This window comes from Lontra canadensis, unplaced genomic scaffold, assembly GCF_010015895.1.
Source record: "Lontra canadensis isolate GAN:19392208 unplaced genomic scaffold, GSC_riverotter_1.0 scaffold20, whole genome shotgun sequence".
In the NCBI taxonomy this organism is placed as follows: Eukaryota; Metazoa; Chordata; class Mammalia; order Carnivora; family Mustelidae; genus Lontra; species Lontra canadensis.
This window is the reverse complement of record NW_022631014.1, coordinates 14,860,236-14,880,699: the sequence shown is the minus strand read 5'-3', so window position 1 is coordinate 14,880,699 and position 20,464 is coordinate 14,860,236. Positions and strand designations below refer to the sequence as shown.

The 20,464-nt window shown below is 43.8% G+C and overlaps 2 protein-coding genes and 1 pseudogene across 6 annotated transcripts in view; 1 reads left to right on the top strand and 2 right to left on the bottom strand.

Annotated features, from left to right (window-relative positions):
• The window catches only part of SEC22C (SEC22 homolog C, vesicle trafficking protein), a 29,730-nt gene extending 29,209 nt beyond the window's left edge, over positions 1 to 521 (bottom strand). For 3 of the 5 annotated variants that reach the window (XM_032861088.1, XM_032861081.1, XM_032861087.1), the window contains exon 1: positions 55 to 101. The gene's annotated coding sequence lies outside the window, so the exon portion shown is untranslated. Of the gene's footprint in view, positions 1 to 54; positions 102 to 408 lie in introns of those variants that run through there. The other 2 variants (XM_032861082.1, XM_032861089.1) reach the window with 1 other exon arrangement.
• A 3,509-nt stretch (positions 522 to 4,030) lies between these two features.
• SS18L2 (SS18 like 2) lies at positions 4,031 to 7,453 on the top strand. Its single transcript, XM_032861080.1, has 3 exons — positions 4,031 to 4,171; positions 4,441 to 4,517; positions 6,968 to 7,453. The coding sequence occupies exons 1-3, from the start codon at positions 4,103 to 4,105 to the stop codon at positions 7,053 to 7,055; spliced, it is 234 nt and encodes a 77-aa protein (XP_032716971.1). The 5' UTR covers positions 4,031 to 4,102; the 3' UTR covers positions 7,056 to 7,453.
• A 6,578-nt stretch (positions 7,454 to 14,031) lies between these two features.
• LOC116869710 lies at positions 14,032 to 20,176 on the bottom strand (annotated as a pseudogene).
• Between the last annotated feature and the right edge of the window lie 288 nt (positions 20,177 to 20,464).

Sequence of the window (20,464 nt, the reverse complement as noted above, 5' to 3'; positions counted from 1 at the left end):
CGCCCGCTTTCGGCTAACGGGCCGCGGCGCCCGCCTCCGCCCGCGAGCCCTCACCTCGCCCCGACGGCGGCCTGCGGGAGTCAGCGCCCGCCCGTCGCACCCCCTCGCCTCCTCGCCGCGGTACCACCCGCCGCCTCCTCTGCAACCTCTGCCCACCGGGCGGACCCGGCCCAGGTCACTGGCGGCCCAGGCGCAGGTAGGCGGTGGTACGCATGCGCAAGTCTTGAATTCTCCATTCGCTGCTGCTAAGCGACACCCTCACCCGAACAGACCAATCCCGGAGCGCTTTCCCTGTGGGTCCCGGAGGAATCTTGAATGAGCGGGTTCTTAAAGAGCTGCAACCCAAATGTAGAGGGGGTGTGGCAGGGGCGCGCGCGCCTCCCAACTTTCCCATCTCCTGGCTCTCACCCTCGTGGGTTTGATGTCCAAGCCTATAATTCCCACGTCCGGAGGTGCCAGGAGACTTCTCGGTCTAAGCACGATTCCTGCCGGGGTAGAGTCCACAACTGACTTGCCGAGGCAGGGAGGTTCCGCGTAATTGCGCGACACGCCCCAGCTGTGTGTTCCGCTGTCTGCGCCCCGGGGCGGGGAGCAAGATAGACAAGATAGGCAAACCAAAGAGCACCGCCTCTTGCCACACTGGATGAGGTGCTAAAGTCCGACCCCGGAGGGACACATCCCAGTCTGGGGATGGAGGCATTCATATCACACATGGATGGTCCAATTCAGAGGAGCAGAATTCGTCCATTTACTTTTCGTCCAACAAATTTTGAGCACCTGCTTTGCGCCAGACACTCTACCAGGCATTGGGGACACAACAAGGAACTCCTGACACTAAAAACTATGTTAAGAGAGGGCAGAGTGAGAGCACCCATCAAACAAACAATTACACTTATGTTCAAATATAAACTGAGGTATGTGTTCTTCAGAGAAGTTACAGGAGGTTCTGGTCTGAACTTCGGAGTAAGAGGAGGCTTCCTTGAGAATGTGACACCTGCTGACTAGTAGCTAACTAAGCAAAGGGGGAAAGAAGAGTGTTTCAGACAGAGGGTAGAGTATGTATAAAGAACAGGGAGGCTCTTTGGAGGGATGAAAAGAAACAGGGTAGTACATGAGAAACTAGTGTTTAACAAGCACAGAATTTCAGCTGGGGAAGATGAAAAAGTTCTGAAAAATGGATGGTAGGGATGGCTGCACAACAACATAAAATTTTAAATGTCACAGAAATGTATATTTAAAAATGGTTAAAGTGGGGGCGCATGGGTGGCTTGGTTAGGTATCTGCTTTCAGCTCAGGTCATGATCCCAGGGTCCTGGAAGTGAGCCCAATGTCAGGCTCCTTACCCAGCAGAGAGTCTGCTTTTTCTTCTGCCCCTCCCTCCCATTTGTGCTCTCTCTTGCTCACTCTTTCTCAAATAAGTAAAATCTTTTAAAAAATAAATAAAAGTTAAAATGGTTAAACTGGTAAATTTTATGTTATGTATATTTTGCCACACACACACACCAAAAAAAAAAAGACATGGAAGGAAAAAATTAAAGTTTAGAGAGTAAGGAATAGGGTGAGAACCACTAGAGAGAAGAGCTAAGTCTGTAGGATCTTATAGGCCCTGGCAGAAAGTTTAGGACAGTGGGAAACTGATCAAACTTGCGTTTGTAAGATCACTTTGGCTGCTGTAGTTAAGACCAAAATGAAGAAGGCTCATGGAACCTCTGACAGGTCCAGCTGGGAAGCCAGTGCAGCCATCTGGGCATGAGAGGATGATGCTAGAGCTTGGGCTTGGACTGGAGCCACAATGTGCAGGAAGAGAAGTAGCCAGTCTACAGACACTCATAGCAGCAAAATCAACAAGACATGGTGGTGATTTGGATGTGGAAGAGCGACAAAGTATCTTCAAGGGTAATGCCACTCTTCAGCCTTGGGTGAATGGGTAGATAGTGGAAGGATTCATAGGACATAAAGAACACTGGAGGAGGACCTGATTTTGGAAAGAAGAATGACCACTAGTTCCATCTTAGACAAACTGAATTTGAGGCACCTTTGAGATTTCTAGTTGGGATGTCAATGTAGGCAGTTGAATATATAATGTATACGTGAATATACATTCCATGTACCAGTCTGGGCTAGACATAGACTTTTGAAAGTCACCACCACATGGGTGGAAATTGAAGCAGGGCAATTACATAGACAGAGAAAAATTACAAAATGAAAACAGAAGAGAGTTATGACAGAGTCCAAGACAAACTCCAGGGATCCCTGCCACCTGGTATTCACATTCTTGTGTAGTCCCCTCCCACACTGAGTCAGTGTTGGCCTGTGTGACGAATGATCATGAGTGTAAATCATAAAAGGCACAAAGGATAAAGTCAATGGGATTTTTTGGGACGGACAAAGGAGACTGAAAAGGAGATTGAAAACCCCTTCACTGTATGGGCCTGGGAATAAGCTAGGATTCCCTCTCAAAGTGCATTCACAAGTGAATGAAGACAGGTTCTTCTCACCACAAGTCATGAAAACAAGGCTCTGGCTTGGATGGGGGAGGAAAAATTGGCACCAGACCCACAAAAACCCAGAGGTTCTGAAGCTCAGGCTATCAGAACCTGCAATGTGAGTGCTTTATAATAGGCTTTGTGCCTTCTGACTGATGCAGCTAGTGTGGCCCAGGCATCTCAGTGGACTGGGCTACAGAGGTGAAGTGGCATCTGAAGTACTAGCCCTCCTCTCCAATCACTGGCCATTCTGACTCCAGAGGGTTTCTCTTCTGGGCTTCTTCATCCCTCCACTTCCAGGATCACACCCTGGACTGCTGTTATCACCGCAGAAGAGCTCCATGTCCAAAGTTATAAATGCAGACACCTGATCTCTGACTGTCCCTAGGCTGTTCCCAGAAGTCTGCCCACTGTTCTCCGGCCTGCAGAAGCCTCCAGTCCACTTGGCCTTCTACTTTGTTCTGTGTATCACCTCTCTCCAAAGTTTATTTCCAATCACCTCTCTCCGCTCTTTCCCATCAGCTGAAAGTCCAAGGTCTATTACTTCCATCACCTTCTTCCCAATATGCTCCATTGTGCAGTAAGTCTTCTGTCACACCTGCCTGGCAGCACTCCAATTCTGGGAGAAAAGAAAAAAAAAAAAAATCCAACCTTTGGCTCCTCTATATCTGTTCCTGAGCTATAAGTGCTGCTGGAAAAAAATCTCAAAGCCACACAGATTAGTGCTTTGTACGTACATTGCCCACCTCCACCAAGTCCTTAACATGGTCCAGCATCCTATGTCTGCCTATCTCCAATTTTTCCCACAACCAACCTCGAAATCTCCCACATGCTCCCCAGATCTTTCACTCTTCACCATCCCCTCCCTCTTCCAGATGCCTCCTTCACTAAGGAAAGAGCAACCATTAAAGTGAGAGTCCTCAGCTCCCACTAACTTCTGTCCCTCCCTCCAACTACCACCTTCATTCCCTTTTCCCTTTTACATCCAAACTTCCTGGGGAAAGGGCCTACTCTAAAGGTCCCATTTGCTTCACCTTTCCTGAATTTCACTGTCCCTGGCAATTCTCACTGCTGCCTCGACACATCACTGAAATTTCCTTCATTAAGGACGTCAAAGTTCTAGTCTCTACCTTGATTGACCTTTCAACAGCCTTTGTAATTGCTTCTGACTTGCTTTCTCAGTCACTCTGATTTCTTATATGGCTGCCCCGCCTCTACTGGATTTGGACGGGCCACGATTCCTGCGTGACCCTGGGCAAGGTACTCCGGCAGATATACGGGACACGGTGCCTAAGAGGCGAGTCGCCTCTGCCAGACCCCGCCCCCGAGGCTAGCCCTCCGGACTGCGCAAATGCAAAGGAGGGGCAAACAGCTCCCAGTCCCGGGGACGGGGGCGGGGCCGAGACTGCCGCTCTAAGCATTGCTCTTGCGCGCCCAATCACAAATGACGTTCCGCCTGTTCCCAGTCAACGGGAGGACCCAATCAACGCCGAGAGCGTGGGCCCCACCTATCGTAGGTCCCTGCTCTGGCTGTAGTGCGTTTAGCTGGTTGGCTCCCATCTGGATGCGCCGGAGTCCGCAGGGCCTGAGGCCCAGGTCCAACCTGGCTTCCCGGGATGTCGGTGGCCTTCGTACCGGACTGGCTGAAAGGCAAGGCGGAAGTCAATCAGGAGACGATCCAGCGGGTGAGCGCTAACTCGGGCAGAGAGATGTTCCTTAGTTGAGATCCCAAGGGCTGCGGTGGGTGCGGGAAGCTTCCTGGAGTGGACCGAATCCCAGCTGAGGCTTGTGGTGTGCGTAGGGGGATGATTTTGCAGGGGTTTGGAGTGAGATGGGAACGAAGTTGGCAAAGGCACAGGGGCAGGACAGCCCGGCATTGGAGAGAGTTGGGGGAGGGCAGTGTTCTCGGCCGTCCTGATTACGCGCTGCACTGACCCCTTCTCTGGTCTTTCAGCTCTTGGAGGAGAATGACCAGCTCATCCGCTGTATAGTGGAGTATCAAAACAAAGGCCGGGCGAATGAGTGCGTCCAGTAAGTACCGGCTCCAACCCCCGACTTTTGAGTGTAGGGTGAAACCAGTGTGGTGATACAGCAGCTGCCCTGAACTAGGAGTCTTGCGTGATTGATCGCCGAGGAGGCTCAGAGAGGTTACTTACCTGCCCAAGACTACACAGACAGCACATTGTGAAGCCCGGAGTTAGACGTCGCACCCTCTTCAAAATTTGACTTATGCTCATTACAAACCTCCTTCACGTAAACGGGTCAGTTGATGACAACAGGGATGGGGAAGGGAACACATGGGAAACTAGTCTCAGGAGATGCGAGCTCTGACCCGTTTCTCCTCCTGGATCCCCAGCTTATCCTTTTCCTGAGAGGGTCAGACCATTTGACCCTTTTTTTTTTTTTTTTTAAAGTAGGCTCCACGCCCAGTGTGGAGCCCAACACCGGTCTTGCACTCACCACTCTGAGATCTAGATCTGAGCTGAGATGAAGAGTCAGATGCTTAACCGACAGAGCTACCCAGGTGCCCCACCCCCTTCATTTTCTAACTTGCAGTTGGTCTGTAATGCACACAGGGACCAATAAAAGACTTCCACATTAGGCCAAAGTCAAATTCTGCATAGTAATTGAATGTGCTATCTAGCTATATACCAAAATCAGAGAAAATAGTCTCTCGTAGGAATTATGCTCCATTTATTATAGAAAAGTACATTATTTCATTCTTACCGAAGACATCTTTAAGAAAACCATGCTTTTTTCCATCCCCTAAAAAAAAAAAAAAAAAAATCACCTATAGTTCCTCACCGAACAGCTCAATGGAATAGTAGAGATAGCCATCTTTGCATAAGTCTTTACATTCGGTTCTGGCATCTGGTAGTTTACTTTTTTGCAGTTTATAGTAAACTCTCATTTTTCTATATGGAAAATAGTTGCAAAATATTCCTTTTGGTGTAGTGATTCTCAAGCTGTGGGTAAGAAAGTTACCAAATTTCCTGGTGGGCTTTTTCACATTGCATGGGCCATGCTTCCTGCCCAAGTTCCCAGTCTGATTTGTCTTCCTGGGTAGAAAATTGTACCCCCTGATTGAGAATCACTACTTGTCGCGGCCGGCGCGACAAATCAACCAGGAACGTGAGGGTAAGAGGATGGTGAAAAGAAATTAAGAGACAAAGAGATGGAGGCAGGAGGAACACTGAGGAGGATGTCCAACAGTGCTAAGTTTATTCAAAGCATTAAGGCCATATATATAGTGATATTACATCTGTGTCTAGTTAAACAACCACGAGTTCCTCGTGACACCAAATGGCTGATGCCAGTACAAATACAGCAAACCTGAAAGTCATTTATGGGCTGTACTAGGGCAGCAAGGACCAGCAACGAACTTTTGACCCCAACCAAATTGTTCTCATTTGTTTAGCAAGCATGTGGAAGTCACGTAGGCGAGCGCACAACACATAGCACAGACCCTTTCTCAGTGTTACTCAACTTTTCCCGTCCTAAACCTTTTGCTAGGTTATTCGGACTTTAAAGGAGGCAAAGTCAGGACCTGGTTTGGTCCTCGTCTCAAGCCTTATTGCGGCCTCCCACAACTACTATAGTAAGCTCAGATGATACCATAAGAGTGCCTTGTTCCTTCTTTAATTTTGTTCCACAAATACTTTATAACTACTACTGAATACCAGACACTGTATCAGCTACTGGGGAATCAGTATCAAAACCAGCTCTGCTTTTTATCCAATCAGGTGCCTGCTCTGCTTTTATGGACTTTATATTCTAGAGCTTAGAATCTAGAAGGAGGAAGTCATACAATTAGGCACATACTAATAAGTGCTTTAAGTAAGAATAAAGGAGGCTAATTGGCAGGGAGGAGTGCTGAGCTAGCTAGATATATAAAGCAGAGACAGCATTAGGTGGAAAAGCCCCCTTGACTGGAGCACACTAGTTGGCTTCAGGTCACAGCCAAGAGGACACTGCAGCCAGACCTCAGCCAGACCTCAGTGGGCGAAGGGAAAGTGGTAGGAGCTGAGGTCAGAGAGATGACCAGAGGCTCCAATCGTGTAGAGCTTTGTAGGCCACCAGAAGGGCTAGAAGGGCTCAGCTTTACTCAGAGTGAAATAGGAGCCTTTGGAGGGTTTAATTGGGTGTATGGCAAGTCTTGACTTAAACTGCCCAATAATCACTTAGGTTGCTATGTGGGGGGAAGAGTAGGAGTGCAGAGGCAAAGCAGGGAGACCAGCTAGGAGACTGGTCCAATACAGCAAGGATAGTGGCTTGACCCAGAGAGGTAGCTATGAAAGTGATATGTGAGAACAGATAGATTCTAGATGTATTTTTGTTGGTGTTAAACAAGGAGGTTGACGATAATGAATCATCCAATCAAGAGATGAGCCATTCCATTTGAGTGGGTAAATTCCTTTCCAATCTTTTTGTTCATGTTCAGCAAAACAAATCTCCTAATTTTCGCCTCTTTTCACCCATAGGTACCAGCATGTGTTACACAGAAATCTCATTTATTTGGCTACCATTGCAGATGCCAACCCGACCAGTGCTTCAAAAGCAATGGAATAATCTTTCAATTGGCTGTCCTGAGGACTTTACTGAGTATAATCCATGTTCTATGAAGTAAAGACAGGATCTTTACCAACTGAACTGCTTAAAACTTGAATGAACCCTCCGTGGCTCTTTTAAAAATGTGAAAATGTGAAGAAAGCTACTAAATGAACTGTATTCTCAGTGTAAATATTTTAATAATTAAGCTCCAGATGTCCTCTTTCCTGAAATAGGTGTATTTGGATAACAGAGATATCATGGGCATCTTCAATTCTACTTTTCAGTTTCAGCCTGAAGAGGAAACTGATTAGGTGGTAGGGAATCAAGAGGAACTGGTGAGACTCCTGACTGATGCCCTGCCTAATGGATGTGTAATTGTGTGCTCCCCCTCCTCCAGTTTGTAGCTATAGACCTGGCCATTTCCAGGTTGCTTTGAAATAAAGCCTGTCTTTCCACAAAATATTCATTTCAAGTACAGAGATTTGCGTATGATAAGTGTTCCATTTGGTCTTCTGGAAAAACTGTGGAGACTTAAAAAATATATATGTAATAACACCATTATCATTGCTAACAAAATCAATAGTAATTCTTAATTATTACTTAATATCATCTAATAATATCTTTTAAAATACTTTTTAAAAATATCTTCTTCCTCTTATCTTTTTAAAGTTCTTAGCTGGGGGGGCGCCTGGGTGGCTCAGTGGGTTAAGCCTCTGCCTTCGGCTCAGGTCATGATCTCAGGGTCCTGGGATCAAGCCCCGCATCAGGCTCTCTGCTCAGCAGTGAGTCGGCTTCCCCCTCTCTCTGCTTGCCTCTCTGCCTACTTGTGATCTCTCTCTCTCTCTCTCTGTCAAATAAATAAATAAAATCTTAAAAAAAAAAAAAAAAGTTCTTGGCTGGGCCTCTATACCAAAAAACAGATTAACAAAAGCACATAAATTTAAGTTTTATGTGACATAGGAGCCCTTTATAAAGAAATGAAGACCCAAAGAAACAGTTAAACTTGATTATTTTTATATGAGATTAGATGAAAAGTGGAAAGCTGTGGAAAATTGAGAGGACAGAAGGATATGAGCTAAGTGTAGTAAATTGCAGGAACTTAGCATGGCCTTTTCATTCAGATTCTCAGTATCCCTCCATTTTAAGAGATAAGGATGCTCCTTTCTTCTGGGTATAAGGAGGGCACCTCTCACAGGAGGGTCTCATGACCTGCTTCATGGGAGGTCAGAGAGTGCTTCCAACATCTGCCATTTCTCCATCTTCAGCTTAAAATATCCAGTAAGCCAAGGTGCCATAGTTTGGAGGAGCATGTCCTGAGCCCCATCAGTTATAGAATGTCTTTTTTTTTTTTAAGATTTTGTTTACTTGTCAGAGAGAGAGAGCACAAGCAGGGAGAGCAGCACACAGTGGAAGAAGCAGGCTTCCCACCAGGCAGGGAGCCCGATGTGGGACTCAATCCCAGGACCCTGGGATCACAACCTGAGCCGAAGGCAGACACTTAACCAACTGAGCCACCCAGGCTTCCCCATAGAATGTCTTTTTGTTGATTTCTCTAACTCAGGATCCAAACAAGATTCATACAGTACATTATGTTGATGTCCCTTAAGTCTCAATAAAAATACTTAGTAGTTCCCCTTCTTTGCCATTTGTTGGGAAAACTAGGTCATTTGCCCTAAAATTTCTCATTCTAGAGTCACCTAGTTGTATCCCTATGGTGTCCTTAAATATATCCCACTATTGCCCACTTTTCCTATAAACTGGTAGAGGTAGAGGCTCATTTGGACTCCAACTCTAATATTTTTGGCAAGTATACATCATGGGAGGTAAGAGATACTTGGTTTTGCATCACATCAGGAATGACCCGATTTATTAATCAGGTGCCCAATAGCCTTTCACCTAAATTATGATCTACCTAGTTTTGTTCTATTACTTCATTAGGGATTGCAATCCTGGTGATTTCCTATTTTATCATCCCTTCTGCCTGAATTAGCTTTGCTCTATAAAGAACTTTCCGTCTTTGAGACTTACCTGTAAAATGAGGCAAGGAGATCTTCCTAAATGAACACAAAATTAGAACCTCCGGAGCCTGGCTCCTTTTGTAGGAATCAAGGTTGCAATGCAGAGAGACTATAATGTGCAAATAATGAAGACAGACCTCATTTTGAATCCCAGTTCAAATCACAACCTCTGAGAGCTCTCATTTCCTCACCTATAAAATGAGGATAATGAAAGTAGTATCTGCCTTCTGAGGTTGTAAGATTGAGATACTGTGATTGAGAGCTGGGCACGAAGTAAACACTCAGTGTGTGTTAATATATGATCTCGGGGCTCTGGCCTTTTGGGCTCTTCTCAAGTCTGGGAAAAAGGCTGTTCTTTGCTCCCTCACCCATTCTTCCATCCTTAGAGTTCTAGCCAATTAGTGGACTCTTCCCCCATCCCAACTGTTCATGGGGTTGGTGCCCATACTCTATGCCAAATGGGCTGCTCACAGGCCTAACATGATCAGCAGATACTGTGGGCACTACACAATGTTTTTAGTTTTGAATTAGTTGTTAACATTTAGAGAGGATTTCCCATTAATGGATTTCCCATTTCTAGCAATGCTGGGCCTGCAGGTCCCCATGGCAACCATCAGCTGGAGTTGGATGGCAGCTGTCTCCCTTTACTGGGCAGCTTGACTTGTTTACATATGGCTTGGCTCTAGCTGGAATGAGAGCACCAGCTGATGTTTCAATTTGGGTCTCGCCTAAAACAAGCCCGAAACAAGACCTTGGGTGAAGAGTTTATTTGCGAGATGATCGCAGGAAGCAGGAATAAGGCTGCAAGAAGAGTGAGACAGAGAAGGAGGAAAAGCCACTAAATGTGTGTGTTACCAAGGTCACTGCTACAGGCAATAAGGACTCAGTCGCCAGGGGGCAAGAGGTGGGGGGCGATGATCTCAAAAGCATATAAATGTCTCAGAAGTATCTGCTTGAGCTGGGGTTGCCTACAGGGGAGTTAGTTCCCCTGAATTAACAAGCAGCCTTTGTAGCCAAGTCGGCCTTACATGTCAGAGGAGAAAATAAAAAGCCACATGGCAGCTCCTGAGGTGGGCTTCTGCCAGCACAAGGTGAGTCTGACCTTGTAGAAACTGTCCACTACCAGCAAGGTAGGTGAGGGTCTGTGACAGAGCATCAGAGGTTCCACTATGGGCTCTGAGCAAGCCAGTAGGGCCTATAGGAGGATGGTGTAGCAGGGGCAATGACCTTGAAGACAAAGTTCAGTTCTCCCTCAGAAGGAAGGAGTTTTGTGACCTGCGTGTTTCCCTCCCTTTGTCTCTTGGAAGGTATATCAGTCCACGTGTAGAGGACTGAAGCAGGGCCAATCAGAGGCCTCTGGAAATGGCCGAGGTAATCGAAGCCACAGTTTACCCTACTCTCCAGAGGGCCCTTTTCTGGGGAGATACACTGGAGAAGCTGGGGCAGGCCAGTTAGCTGTCCTCATATGTGCCGCAGCTTACCTCTACCTGTCTGCTTCAGAGACAACCTGAAGCGTAAGTATCTGCCATCCCTCTTAAGGCACCCAGAAATCAATATAGTTATGAAAGGTGATTTAAAAAGATAAAGACCAAACCTGACCAGAATGTATTATCCACTCCCTCTTCTCAGAGGACCTCCTACTTCAAGATTAAGCCTCTACTCAGCCTGTCTGCGCTTTTCCAACTCTCAGGTCAGGCTGATCTCCCACCAGCCTACACGGGGCCTGAGCCTTTCTCTGGCATTTCCAAGGCTGCTTCCCAGGATTTGCAGCTGTGGTGACTTACTTCTGTCATTATCACATTCTCCTGAGATGAGGATATGGCAGCTAAAACAGAGAGCAGATAATTTGAGGTCAGGTTTATTCCACAAGATGTGAAGCTGTTTTTCCACTTCCTCATGAGGCTTTTTGACAGCAAGTCTGACTTTTGGGGACCCCATGTAACAATATGGCTAGGGAGGAAAGGATGTTCAGGGCTATTTCATATGCTCTTGAACCTCTGTAATAAATTTCCATTACTAAAGGTGATCCTGAGTATATTTCTTAAGCTGGGTACATAGTATCTTCATTTTGTTGTTACTCTACCTCACACGTAATATGGTTTTGATTCCATACTAATAAAAGGAATTTGGGGAGCTTGGGGGCTCAGTTGGTTAAGCAACTTCGTCTGGCTCAGGTTATGATCCAGGAGTCACAGGATCGAGTTCTGCATCGGGCTCCCTGCTCAGCAGGGAGTCTGCTTCTCCATTTGACCCTCCTCCCTATCATGCTCTCTCTCTCTCTCAAATAAATAAAGTCTTTTAAAAAATTATAAGCAATTTTAGGAAGTTAATTAATCTGTTACCTCTTTTCCCAATGAAAATCCTACAGATTCCTCTGGAATCTCGATGTTCTGTTCCTTCACCGGGATCTTTCTTTCCTTCCTTAATCTTTTTAGTAAGAGTCTAGGGTCCAAAGGGAGGTTGTTTTCATTTCTGTTTATGATAAACTCATTCATTCAAAAAATACTTACTGATCCACTAGTATGTGCTGAAGGTACTACAGTGAGGAAGTCAGACAATGCCACTGCTCTCATGGAAACTTTATTCTTATATAAAGAAGACAACACAGTATAAATAACCTGTATTTATGGGGGAGACAAGCAATAAAATAGAAACAATCAAGGAAAGCTTCACATGCTAATAAGCGCTGTACAGAGAATTACAACAGGGATCATGTGCTGGGGAGTGTCTGGGTAGCTACTTTCAAATTACGAAATCAAGAATGACCTGAGGAGGTAAAATGGCAGCTGAGAGTTGAATAACAAGGAACCTGACATGTGACGGTCAAGGGAACTAGCAGTGCAGGCAGAAACAAGAACTATGCAAAGACTTTTCATTCCAAAGCGTTCTCTCTCTCTCTCTCTCCCATCCATTTATAGAGCAGTATTTGCCTATGTGATCATCAACTCAATTATAACATGAGTTCTCATTTGACCAGGCCTTGTGCTGGGCTCTACAGTGAGGAAAATAGAGAAGGGCATTGGGACTTGCTTTTAGGGAGCTCCTAATAAACCTGGCAAGTCAAAAGAGACCCACACCCAGCCACAGACCAGGGTACTATGCAGGACCCAAGATGCTGAGAAACAGTCCAGATATTGAAGCTGCAGGGATTCCAAGTGTAAGTTATCAAGTGCTTTTTTTTTTAATGTGAAAGTTGCATTTTTTAAAAAAGATTTCATTTATTTATTTGACAGACAGAGATCACAAGTAGGCAGAGAGGCAGGCAGGGTGGGGGGCGGGGGAGCAGCTGAGCAGAGCGCCTGATGAGGTCTCAATCCCAGGATCCTGGGATCATGACCTGAGCTGAAGGCAGAGGCTTTAACCCACTGAGCCACCCAGGCGCCGCTCTCAAGTGCTTCTTATATATAGTTGGAAAAGTCTATGCTGAAAAGCATAGACTGAGCACTCTTTTGTCTGCAAACAAAAAATTGCCAGTTGCTGCAGTTTTCAGCATTCCACACTCATTCTTTAAAGTTTATTCCTTTAATTGTGCTGCATCTGACTCCCAACAGTTCATATCCATATCTCTATGCTGAGGACTTTTTTTCTAAAACTGGAAGTCTGCCTTGCCCAGGCATAGCAGATCAGAAGAACCTGGGAATTACAGTGCTGGGAACAGCTCTCAACTAATGACGCAGTAGATGGGAGTATTAACATCCCAGCTCCCTCACCCATCCATAGAGACAATTCCAAGATGTTTCTTCTTCTGTACTGGTTGCCAGAGTTCCCCCATCAGGGTTAAGGTCTAATCATCACTATGGTAGCTGGCTTAATAGCACACATTTTACTGCCTATCTTCCTTGTTCAATTCTCCACCTTCCAGATGCGAGTTTCTTAGGGCCACATCTCAAATAAGCAACCTGCACTCAAACCATTGTCTGAGAGTCTTCTTCTGAGAGAAACAACCAAGATACCAGTTGTTTAATGCCATATCCTTGGTAGGTAGACCCAGATGGACTGGCTGAGCAAATGTAGCCCCACAGCAGATGAAAATTTTTTACCAAAATCCAATCTACTTGCAAAAATGGGTGTCTAGAAAAGGCATCAGAGCCAAGGACAATTTAGAGTTTGAAATGAGAGAACAAGTTGATCAACACAGAGTAAGGAATCTGTCTGACAAGAAATGCTTATTGTAGTGAGTTTTTCATATGAATTTGATGGCATCCAAGCTCCCCACTAACAAGGATGAAGCCTTAGTCATTTGTGAAAACACAGTCATGCTTTTTTTTTTTTTTAAGATTTTTATTTATTTATTTGACAGAGATCACAAGTAGGCAGAGAGGCAGGCAGAGAGAGAGAGAGGAGGAAGCAGGTTCCCCACCAAGCAGAGAGGTCGATGCCAGGACCCTGACATCATGACCTGAGCCGAAGGCAGAGGCTCAACCCACTGAGCCACCCAGGCACCCCACAGTCATGCTTTAAAGCAAGTTAGTGGGGGGGGGGAGCCATTTGCCTAAAATGCCAAAAGATGGGTGCATTATCCACATTTAAGGTAACTCCTTTTTTCTTTTCTTTTTTTTAATTATTTAAGACCTTTATTAATGGGTGCTTGCTGTTTGTTGACTTTTTTTTTAAATCAAGTTGTAAACTTCGATTGCAAATTAAAAATGAGGTTCTTAAAAATCTCAACTTGATCAGATATGAAACAATATAAAAACCTTCAAAGCTGTATTGAGAAAAATCAGGCTTTTAAAAAAACAAAACAAAAAACAAAACAAAACACATCTGTCATTACCAAAAAGAAACATCTTTAGGTTAAAATAATAAAAACCCCATGCCATATATAGTTCTTCTTATCTGGTCAATAGGCAAAAAGCAAGCATTTAAGGTCTTCAGCTCCAATCTTCTGTTCATTTCTTATTGCTGGAATTTCATCTTCATTTCTTCGTGTTGGGTGACTAAACTGATAAATGACGGTAGAAATGGTAAGCCAGCTTTTACTCAGCCCTGGGAGCAGACGAATTCTCAGCTGGCGGATTGGCTGCTCCTGTCTCTTTGCCATCTTGTGGTTTAGGGTTATGTAGACGTCTGCCTCCGTAATTGAAGTTGTGGTGATGGGAGCGTGGAGGTGGCTGCTGACTTTGGGTCTCATCTCCTTGGTTTTCCTTATTTTCCTCATTGCCATCCTTTCTAGGCTGTCTTTAGTGAGGAGGCCCCCTGCGGAATTGTGGTCTATAACCCCGATACATATTGTCTGGGGGTCTACCTTGTTCTCCTCCACGCTGGTTGTCAGCACCTTCCACCACTTCTCCCTGCATAGGACTGCTGGAATGCAACAGTCGAAGCCCATAGGGTCTCCCCACGTAGAAGGTGCTGTCGCCTGTAGAGCCAGCACTGTTGGGCCTGGCCTTTGGAAGCACTTTCTGATCCTCCCTCTTTTCCGAATTCTCACTATTCTGGTAATTGCTGGGAATTGCGTGGAGGACCCCTGGGACATGGATACCGTCTGTAATGGTTCAGGTCTGCTGTGTGTTTACTGCCTTGCGCAGGAACTCCACCAAGGCTTGTCACAGCTGCTGCCTCCACACCCTTTTCTCCTTCAACAACATCAAACTCCACACTCTCTCCATCTTTCTCGCATAGGTGCTTCCCGGAGTTATTCTTCTTTATAGCTATCTGGTGTACAAATACGTCTTCCTGGGTGTCATTCCTGTTGACGAAACCATATCCGTTTCTTACACTGAATCATTTTACTGTTCCCAAAACCTTCGCTGAAACGACCTTCCTGTCCCCGACAGCCGGTGCCGGGGATGGGAGGCCACCCGTGGTGCGGAGCTTGGTGCAGGCAGCGCTGGGGTGGGGGGGCGGCGGCCGCGGCTCTGTCTCCACCCTGCTGCTCATGGTGGTGGGGATGGTGGCTGTGGCCGGCTGCAGCTCTCCCCCAGGGTGTGATGGTAACTAGGCCGGTGGTGGCAGTAAGGTTACTTAGAGCTCTGTGGGGTCCGCTCTCCGCTCCCGATCGAACTCGACTTCTTAGACTTAGTAGTTGGCAGTCACTGCCCAAAGGGCCATCTCTGTGCTGCCATACCCCCATGCTTCTCCTGGTTACTAGCCCCACCCCAAGCTGATCAGCCTTGGTATCTGCCCACTATTGTGGCCGTCAAGACCGATAGGCATATGAACCCCATCACGTCAATCAAATCTCTTGCTGGGATTTTTCTCACTGGTGCTGGCAGGAAATGTGCTTTCCCCTCACACTTCCCCAGGTATAAGAATGTGTGCTTGGAGCCACTGTGGCCTTGTCTCCTGACCCTCATGGAGAAAGCCCATCTGCTCTTGACTAATAGCATGAGACTTATTCTGTCAAAATACACATTTTCTGCAAAATGAAATGGTCTACTCCTTGTTTTCCTCAAAAAAATCTAGGATTTAAGAAAAATGTTGTCAAATTTTCAATACAGATTTTTATCAAATTCTGGAAATATTTGTTGCTGTGTTATAGGTCCTAAGATTACCCCAGGTTTGATGATTGGCTAGGAGGACTCATAGGATTCAGCATGTAACTGTACTCACAGCTATGATTTATTATACCAAAAGTACACAAAGCAAACTACCAAAGAGAAAAGGCATACGGGGTAAAGCCCAGAGGAAAACAGGTTCAAGCTTCCCCTTCCCCATGGAGTCACACAGGATGAGCTTAATTCCTCCAGGGATGAATCATAACAACATGTGAGAAATGTCTACCAGGGAAGTTCATTAGAGACTCAGTGCCCAAAGTTTTCACTGGAGGATGGTCACATATGTACACATCCTCTACCTAGTACATACAAAATTTCCAGATTCCCAGAAGGAAAGCACGTGTTCACCATAAACCATATTGTTTGCTCAAATAGTATAGGCAGAGCGAAGCACTCAAATCACTTACCTCAAGTTTTCTATAAGTGTAGGAAAATGACTATCATACAGATTCCCAGATTCCATCCAGAGAGCAACCTTTTAAGCAGGTTTTTCCAAAGATAGCAGTCTTGGACCTATTCTTTTCTGCACAATTTACCATTTAAGATACAGGATATCCTTTTATAATGGTGTAAGCAAATAAGACAAAATTACATATGTATCTTCTCATTGGATTCCTTTTCTCTCCTTTTTTTTTTCTAACCCTAAGAACATACAACGTAAAAGTCAATTTGGTAGAGATCCCTGCTTGAGGCTAAACTGTGGGACAATTGAGATAATCATATGTCTTTTCTTTAATCTGTCAATATGGTGAATTATAGGAATGGATTCTCTGATGTTGAACCATCTTTGTATTCCTGAGTTAAAGCCAACCTAGGTCATGAACATTTGGGGGTTTAAATGCTGCTAAACTCCATTTCCTAATATTTTGTTTGGATTTTTAAATCCATGTTTATAATGAGATTGGTCTATAACTTTCTTGCCCTATCTTTGTTTGGTAACCGTATCACAAGGTAAGTTAGGAAGCTGTCTTTTTCCATTTTCTAAAATATTTTAAATGAGAAAAGATTATTGATACTTATGGGTCTGGTAAAATGTGCCCATGAAACAATGTGGAATCTGTGCTTTTGGAAAAGAAGACTGTTTATTCTTACTGATTTTATTATGAGTAATTCCAAAGAAATATAAGAGTAGAGAACATATCTCAAAAATCCCCATATACCTCTCACCTAGACACAATAATTGTCAAGATTTTGCCACATTTGTTTCACTCATTATATAAAAAAAACTAAGAACATTTTCCTGCATAACCAAAATTTCATTATCTTTATCTTCATTATTAGGTACCTAACAAAATTAAGTATATTTCTTGGATTTCACCTAATATCTAGATCATTATCAAATTTCCCATTTGGTTATATCAAAATGTCCTTCACAGTTCTTTGGAAGGAGATTAGGGATTACTAATTTAATTTCTTCAAAGGTTGCTAGTTTATTTAGGCCTTCTATTTCTTTGAGTCAATTTTGGTAATTTCTATTTTCTAGAAAATTATGTTTCATCCAAATTTCCCCACTAGCACTCCTGATTATTTTTGCTAGAGCTCTATCCATTGAAGTGCCAATTGCTGGTGTAATCCCACTTTAAAAGGCTTAACACACAGAATCATTACCTGAAAATTCCTCCTACAAAGCGTTCTCCAAATTAAGCCTGAGTTTGTAAACTGCTTGGATATTATTTTTCTACTACTCTTGATGATGAGGGAGGAGGTATTGAGTCCTTTTGGTGGATGCTAGCCCTAGGCCTGCCTTGTCCCAGTAGTTTCTTCTTCACCTTAACCACAGACCAAATAGCATACCTTATCCTCAAATCATCTGAAATATAATTTCAACTCACAGGACAGAATAAAAGAATTTTGAGCATGGAGGGAACTTAGAAAGTATTTCATTCTGCTTATTTTACAGTTGAAGAAATTAAACTCCAGGATCAAAGTGATTTGCCCTACATCATATAATCAGTGGCAGGAAAGAAACTTCAGTGGAGTGTCAAGATAAAAATGATTTTCAGGAGATTTAAAATATCTTAAATACTCCCCAAATTAAGCATTTCATTCCAGAGCTCTAAAGCCAATTTACATTGAAGCCAGCTGCCCAAAGCACAGTAATTACAAATCGCTTCCCTGGGCAATGCTCCCGTTCTTTTCCTTTCACAAGTCTTTGTATGAAAGTTAGCTTTACCAACCCATTACATCTCTGAGTAGGTATGTACATTTCATCTTTTCCAAACCTATGGTTAGCTGTAACAGTGTAAGCAAAATCAGACCTAGGACCACTAGCTTCTCAATTCAGCCTAGGTTACAAAGGTGAAACCCAGGAGACTGTTGCTCTGATAGATACTGTAGACAGAGAGGTAGAACTGGCAACCTCCGACAAGGATAGCACTTTCATGAAGGTGCAGAAAGTCTCTGCACTTTACAAGGTGGCACAGATGCAAAAACAGATTAGAAACTACCTAAGTGGCCTTGATTTTTAAATTTACTATAAAGCTACAGTAATCAAAACAGTGTGCCATTTCACTAATTAGGATGGCAATTATTAAAAAAAAAAACAGAAAATAACAAGTGTTGGTGAAGATGTTGAGAAATTGAAATCTTTGTGCAATGCAGATGGAAATGTAAAATATAAAATAGTTCAGTCACTATGGAAAACAGAATGGCAGTTCCCCATAAAAAACAGAATTAGCTTGGGATGCCTGGGTGGCTCAGTCCTTAAGTGTCTGCCTTTGGCTCAGCAGGGGAGTCCACTTCTCCAACTCTCTTTCCTTCTGCCCCTCTGCTGTCTCTCCCTCTCACTCTCTCAAATAAATAAAAAAATTAAAAAAAATTTTTTTTTTAAGATTTTATCTATTTGACAGAGAGATAGAGAGCACAAGTAGGCAGAGCAGGAGACAGAGGGAGAGGGAGAAGCAGGCTCTTCACTGAGCAGGGAGCCTGATGCTGGGCTCAATCTCAGGATCCTGGGATCATGACCTGAGCTGAAGGCAGATGCTTAACCAACTGAGCCACCCAGGTGCCCTAAAAAAAAAAAAAAAAAAAAAAAAAAAAAAGAAATTTAAAACAGCTTATGACCCACCAATTCTACTTCTGGGTATATGCCCAAAGGAATTGAAAGCAGGATCTCAAAGAGATATTTACACACTCATCTTCACAGCAGCATTGTTCACAATAGCCAAATGATGGAAGCAACCCAAGTGTACATCTGCTGATGAATGGATAAAGAAATTATGGTATAATCATACAATGGAGTATTGTGTAGCCTTAAAAAAAGGAAATCCTCCAATATGTGAGAACATCGATGAAACTTAGGAATATTATGCTAAGTGAAACAAGTTAGACACCAAAGGACACATACTGTACGATTCCATTTAATATGTGGTAACTAAAACAGTCAAACTGTTAGTTAGAAGCAAAGAGTAAAAGAGTGGTTGCCAGGGGATGGGAAGAGAGGGAAAGTAGTTCCTATCAACGGTTATAAAATTTCTTCCATGCAAGATGAATTCTAGAAATCTGCTTTACAACATTGGGCTATTGATAAAAATACCATATTGTACACCTGAAAATCTGATAAGGTGGGGGGAGCTGGGTGGCTCTGTGGGTTGGGATCCAGCTGTGAGCCCAGTGCCAGGCTCCCTACTCAGTGAGGAGTCTGCTTGTCCCTTTCCCTCTGCTCTTCCTGCTACTCACTCAAGCACTCTCAAATAAATAAATAAAATCTTAAAATCTGTTAAGAGGGTAGATCTCACATAAAGTGTTCTTACCATAATAAATTAAAAAAAAAAAAAGGAGAGTGGTTGTCTGAGGCTGGGTAGAGAGAATGCAGTTATTGTTTATTGGATACAGAGTTTCAGTTTTCCAAAGTGAAAAAAGTTCTGTGGCTAGATGGTGGTGTTAATTGCACAACAATGTGAATGTACGGACTCTGAACCCTACACTTTAAAAAGAGTTAAATGATAATTTTGTTAGTGTGTATTTTACAGTTTTAAGAAAATAACTTAAAAACAACAACAACAAAAAAAACAGTTTGGCCCTAACATAAAGATACATAGAACAGTTAACAAAATAGAGTCCAGAAACAGCAACACACAAAGCCAAGGTAATTCAACAAACAAAAGACAGGGTTCTTTTTTTCTTTCTTTTTTTTTTCTTTTCTTTTCTTTTGTTTTGTTTGTTTCGTTTTTGTTTTTTTTTTTTTAACAAATGGTAGTGGAACTCCTCTATGTTTTCAAACTGGGAACAAAAACAAACAAAAAAACGAACCGCAACCTCTACCTGACACCCCAATGAAAAATTCCAATAGATTCTAGATTTACACGTAAAAGTTCTAGAGGCAAACACAGGAGAAAATTTCCCAGGAGTTTGGAGTAAGCAGAGATTTCTTAGCACAGAAAAAGCAAACCACACGAAAAACTGATCGATCAACTTCACTAAAATTAACTGCTTTGCACAAACCACCATCAAAATAATGAAACGACCCAGCTCAGGAGAAAATACTCGGAATTATATATAACAGAAGATTTGTATTTAGAACATACACATATCACCTGTTTAACAAAGCATTTGTACTCTGAACTCCCACATTCAATGGTAAGACGAACACGAATACAACATGGGCAAAGGTCTTGAACTGACTTCACAAAAGATGAATGGGCTTGAACAAAGACTGTCCCTGCTATGCTGACGCCAGAGAGAAGACGGACGCACACCTAAGGCCTTTGAAATGAAACAGTCTAAGAGGAAAAGAGTGTCATAACTACGCCTTGAGAAAACGAAAACAGGCCAAACGATCCGTCCGTTCACTGAACCTCGACTTCATTTCTCACGGCTTGCTCGCAGGTGTAGACAACACGGAAGCATCGCGATACCGGAAAATGCACGAACACTCACGGATCCTGAGGGAGGACCAGAGGAATCAGAGAGC

Bases quoted from the DNA above. Each gene is read 5' to 3' on its own strand.
- SS18L2 (XM_032861080.1), top strand. From the start codon at position 4,103: ATGTCGGTGGCCTTCGTACCGGACTGGCTGAAAGGCAAGGCGGAAGTC. The intron at 4,172-4,440 runs GTGAGCGCTAAC...CTGGTCTTTCAG, and splicing joins ATCAGGAGACGATCCAGCGG to CTCTTGGAGGAGAATGACCA. The intron at 4,518-6,967 runs GTAAGTACCGGC...TTTCACCCATAG, and splicing joins CGGGCGAATGAGTGCGTCCA to GTACCAGCATGTGTTACACA.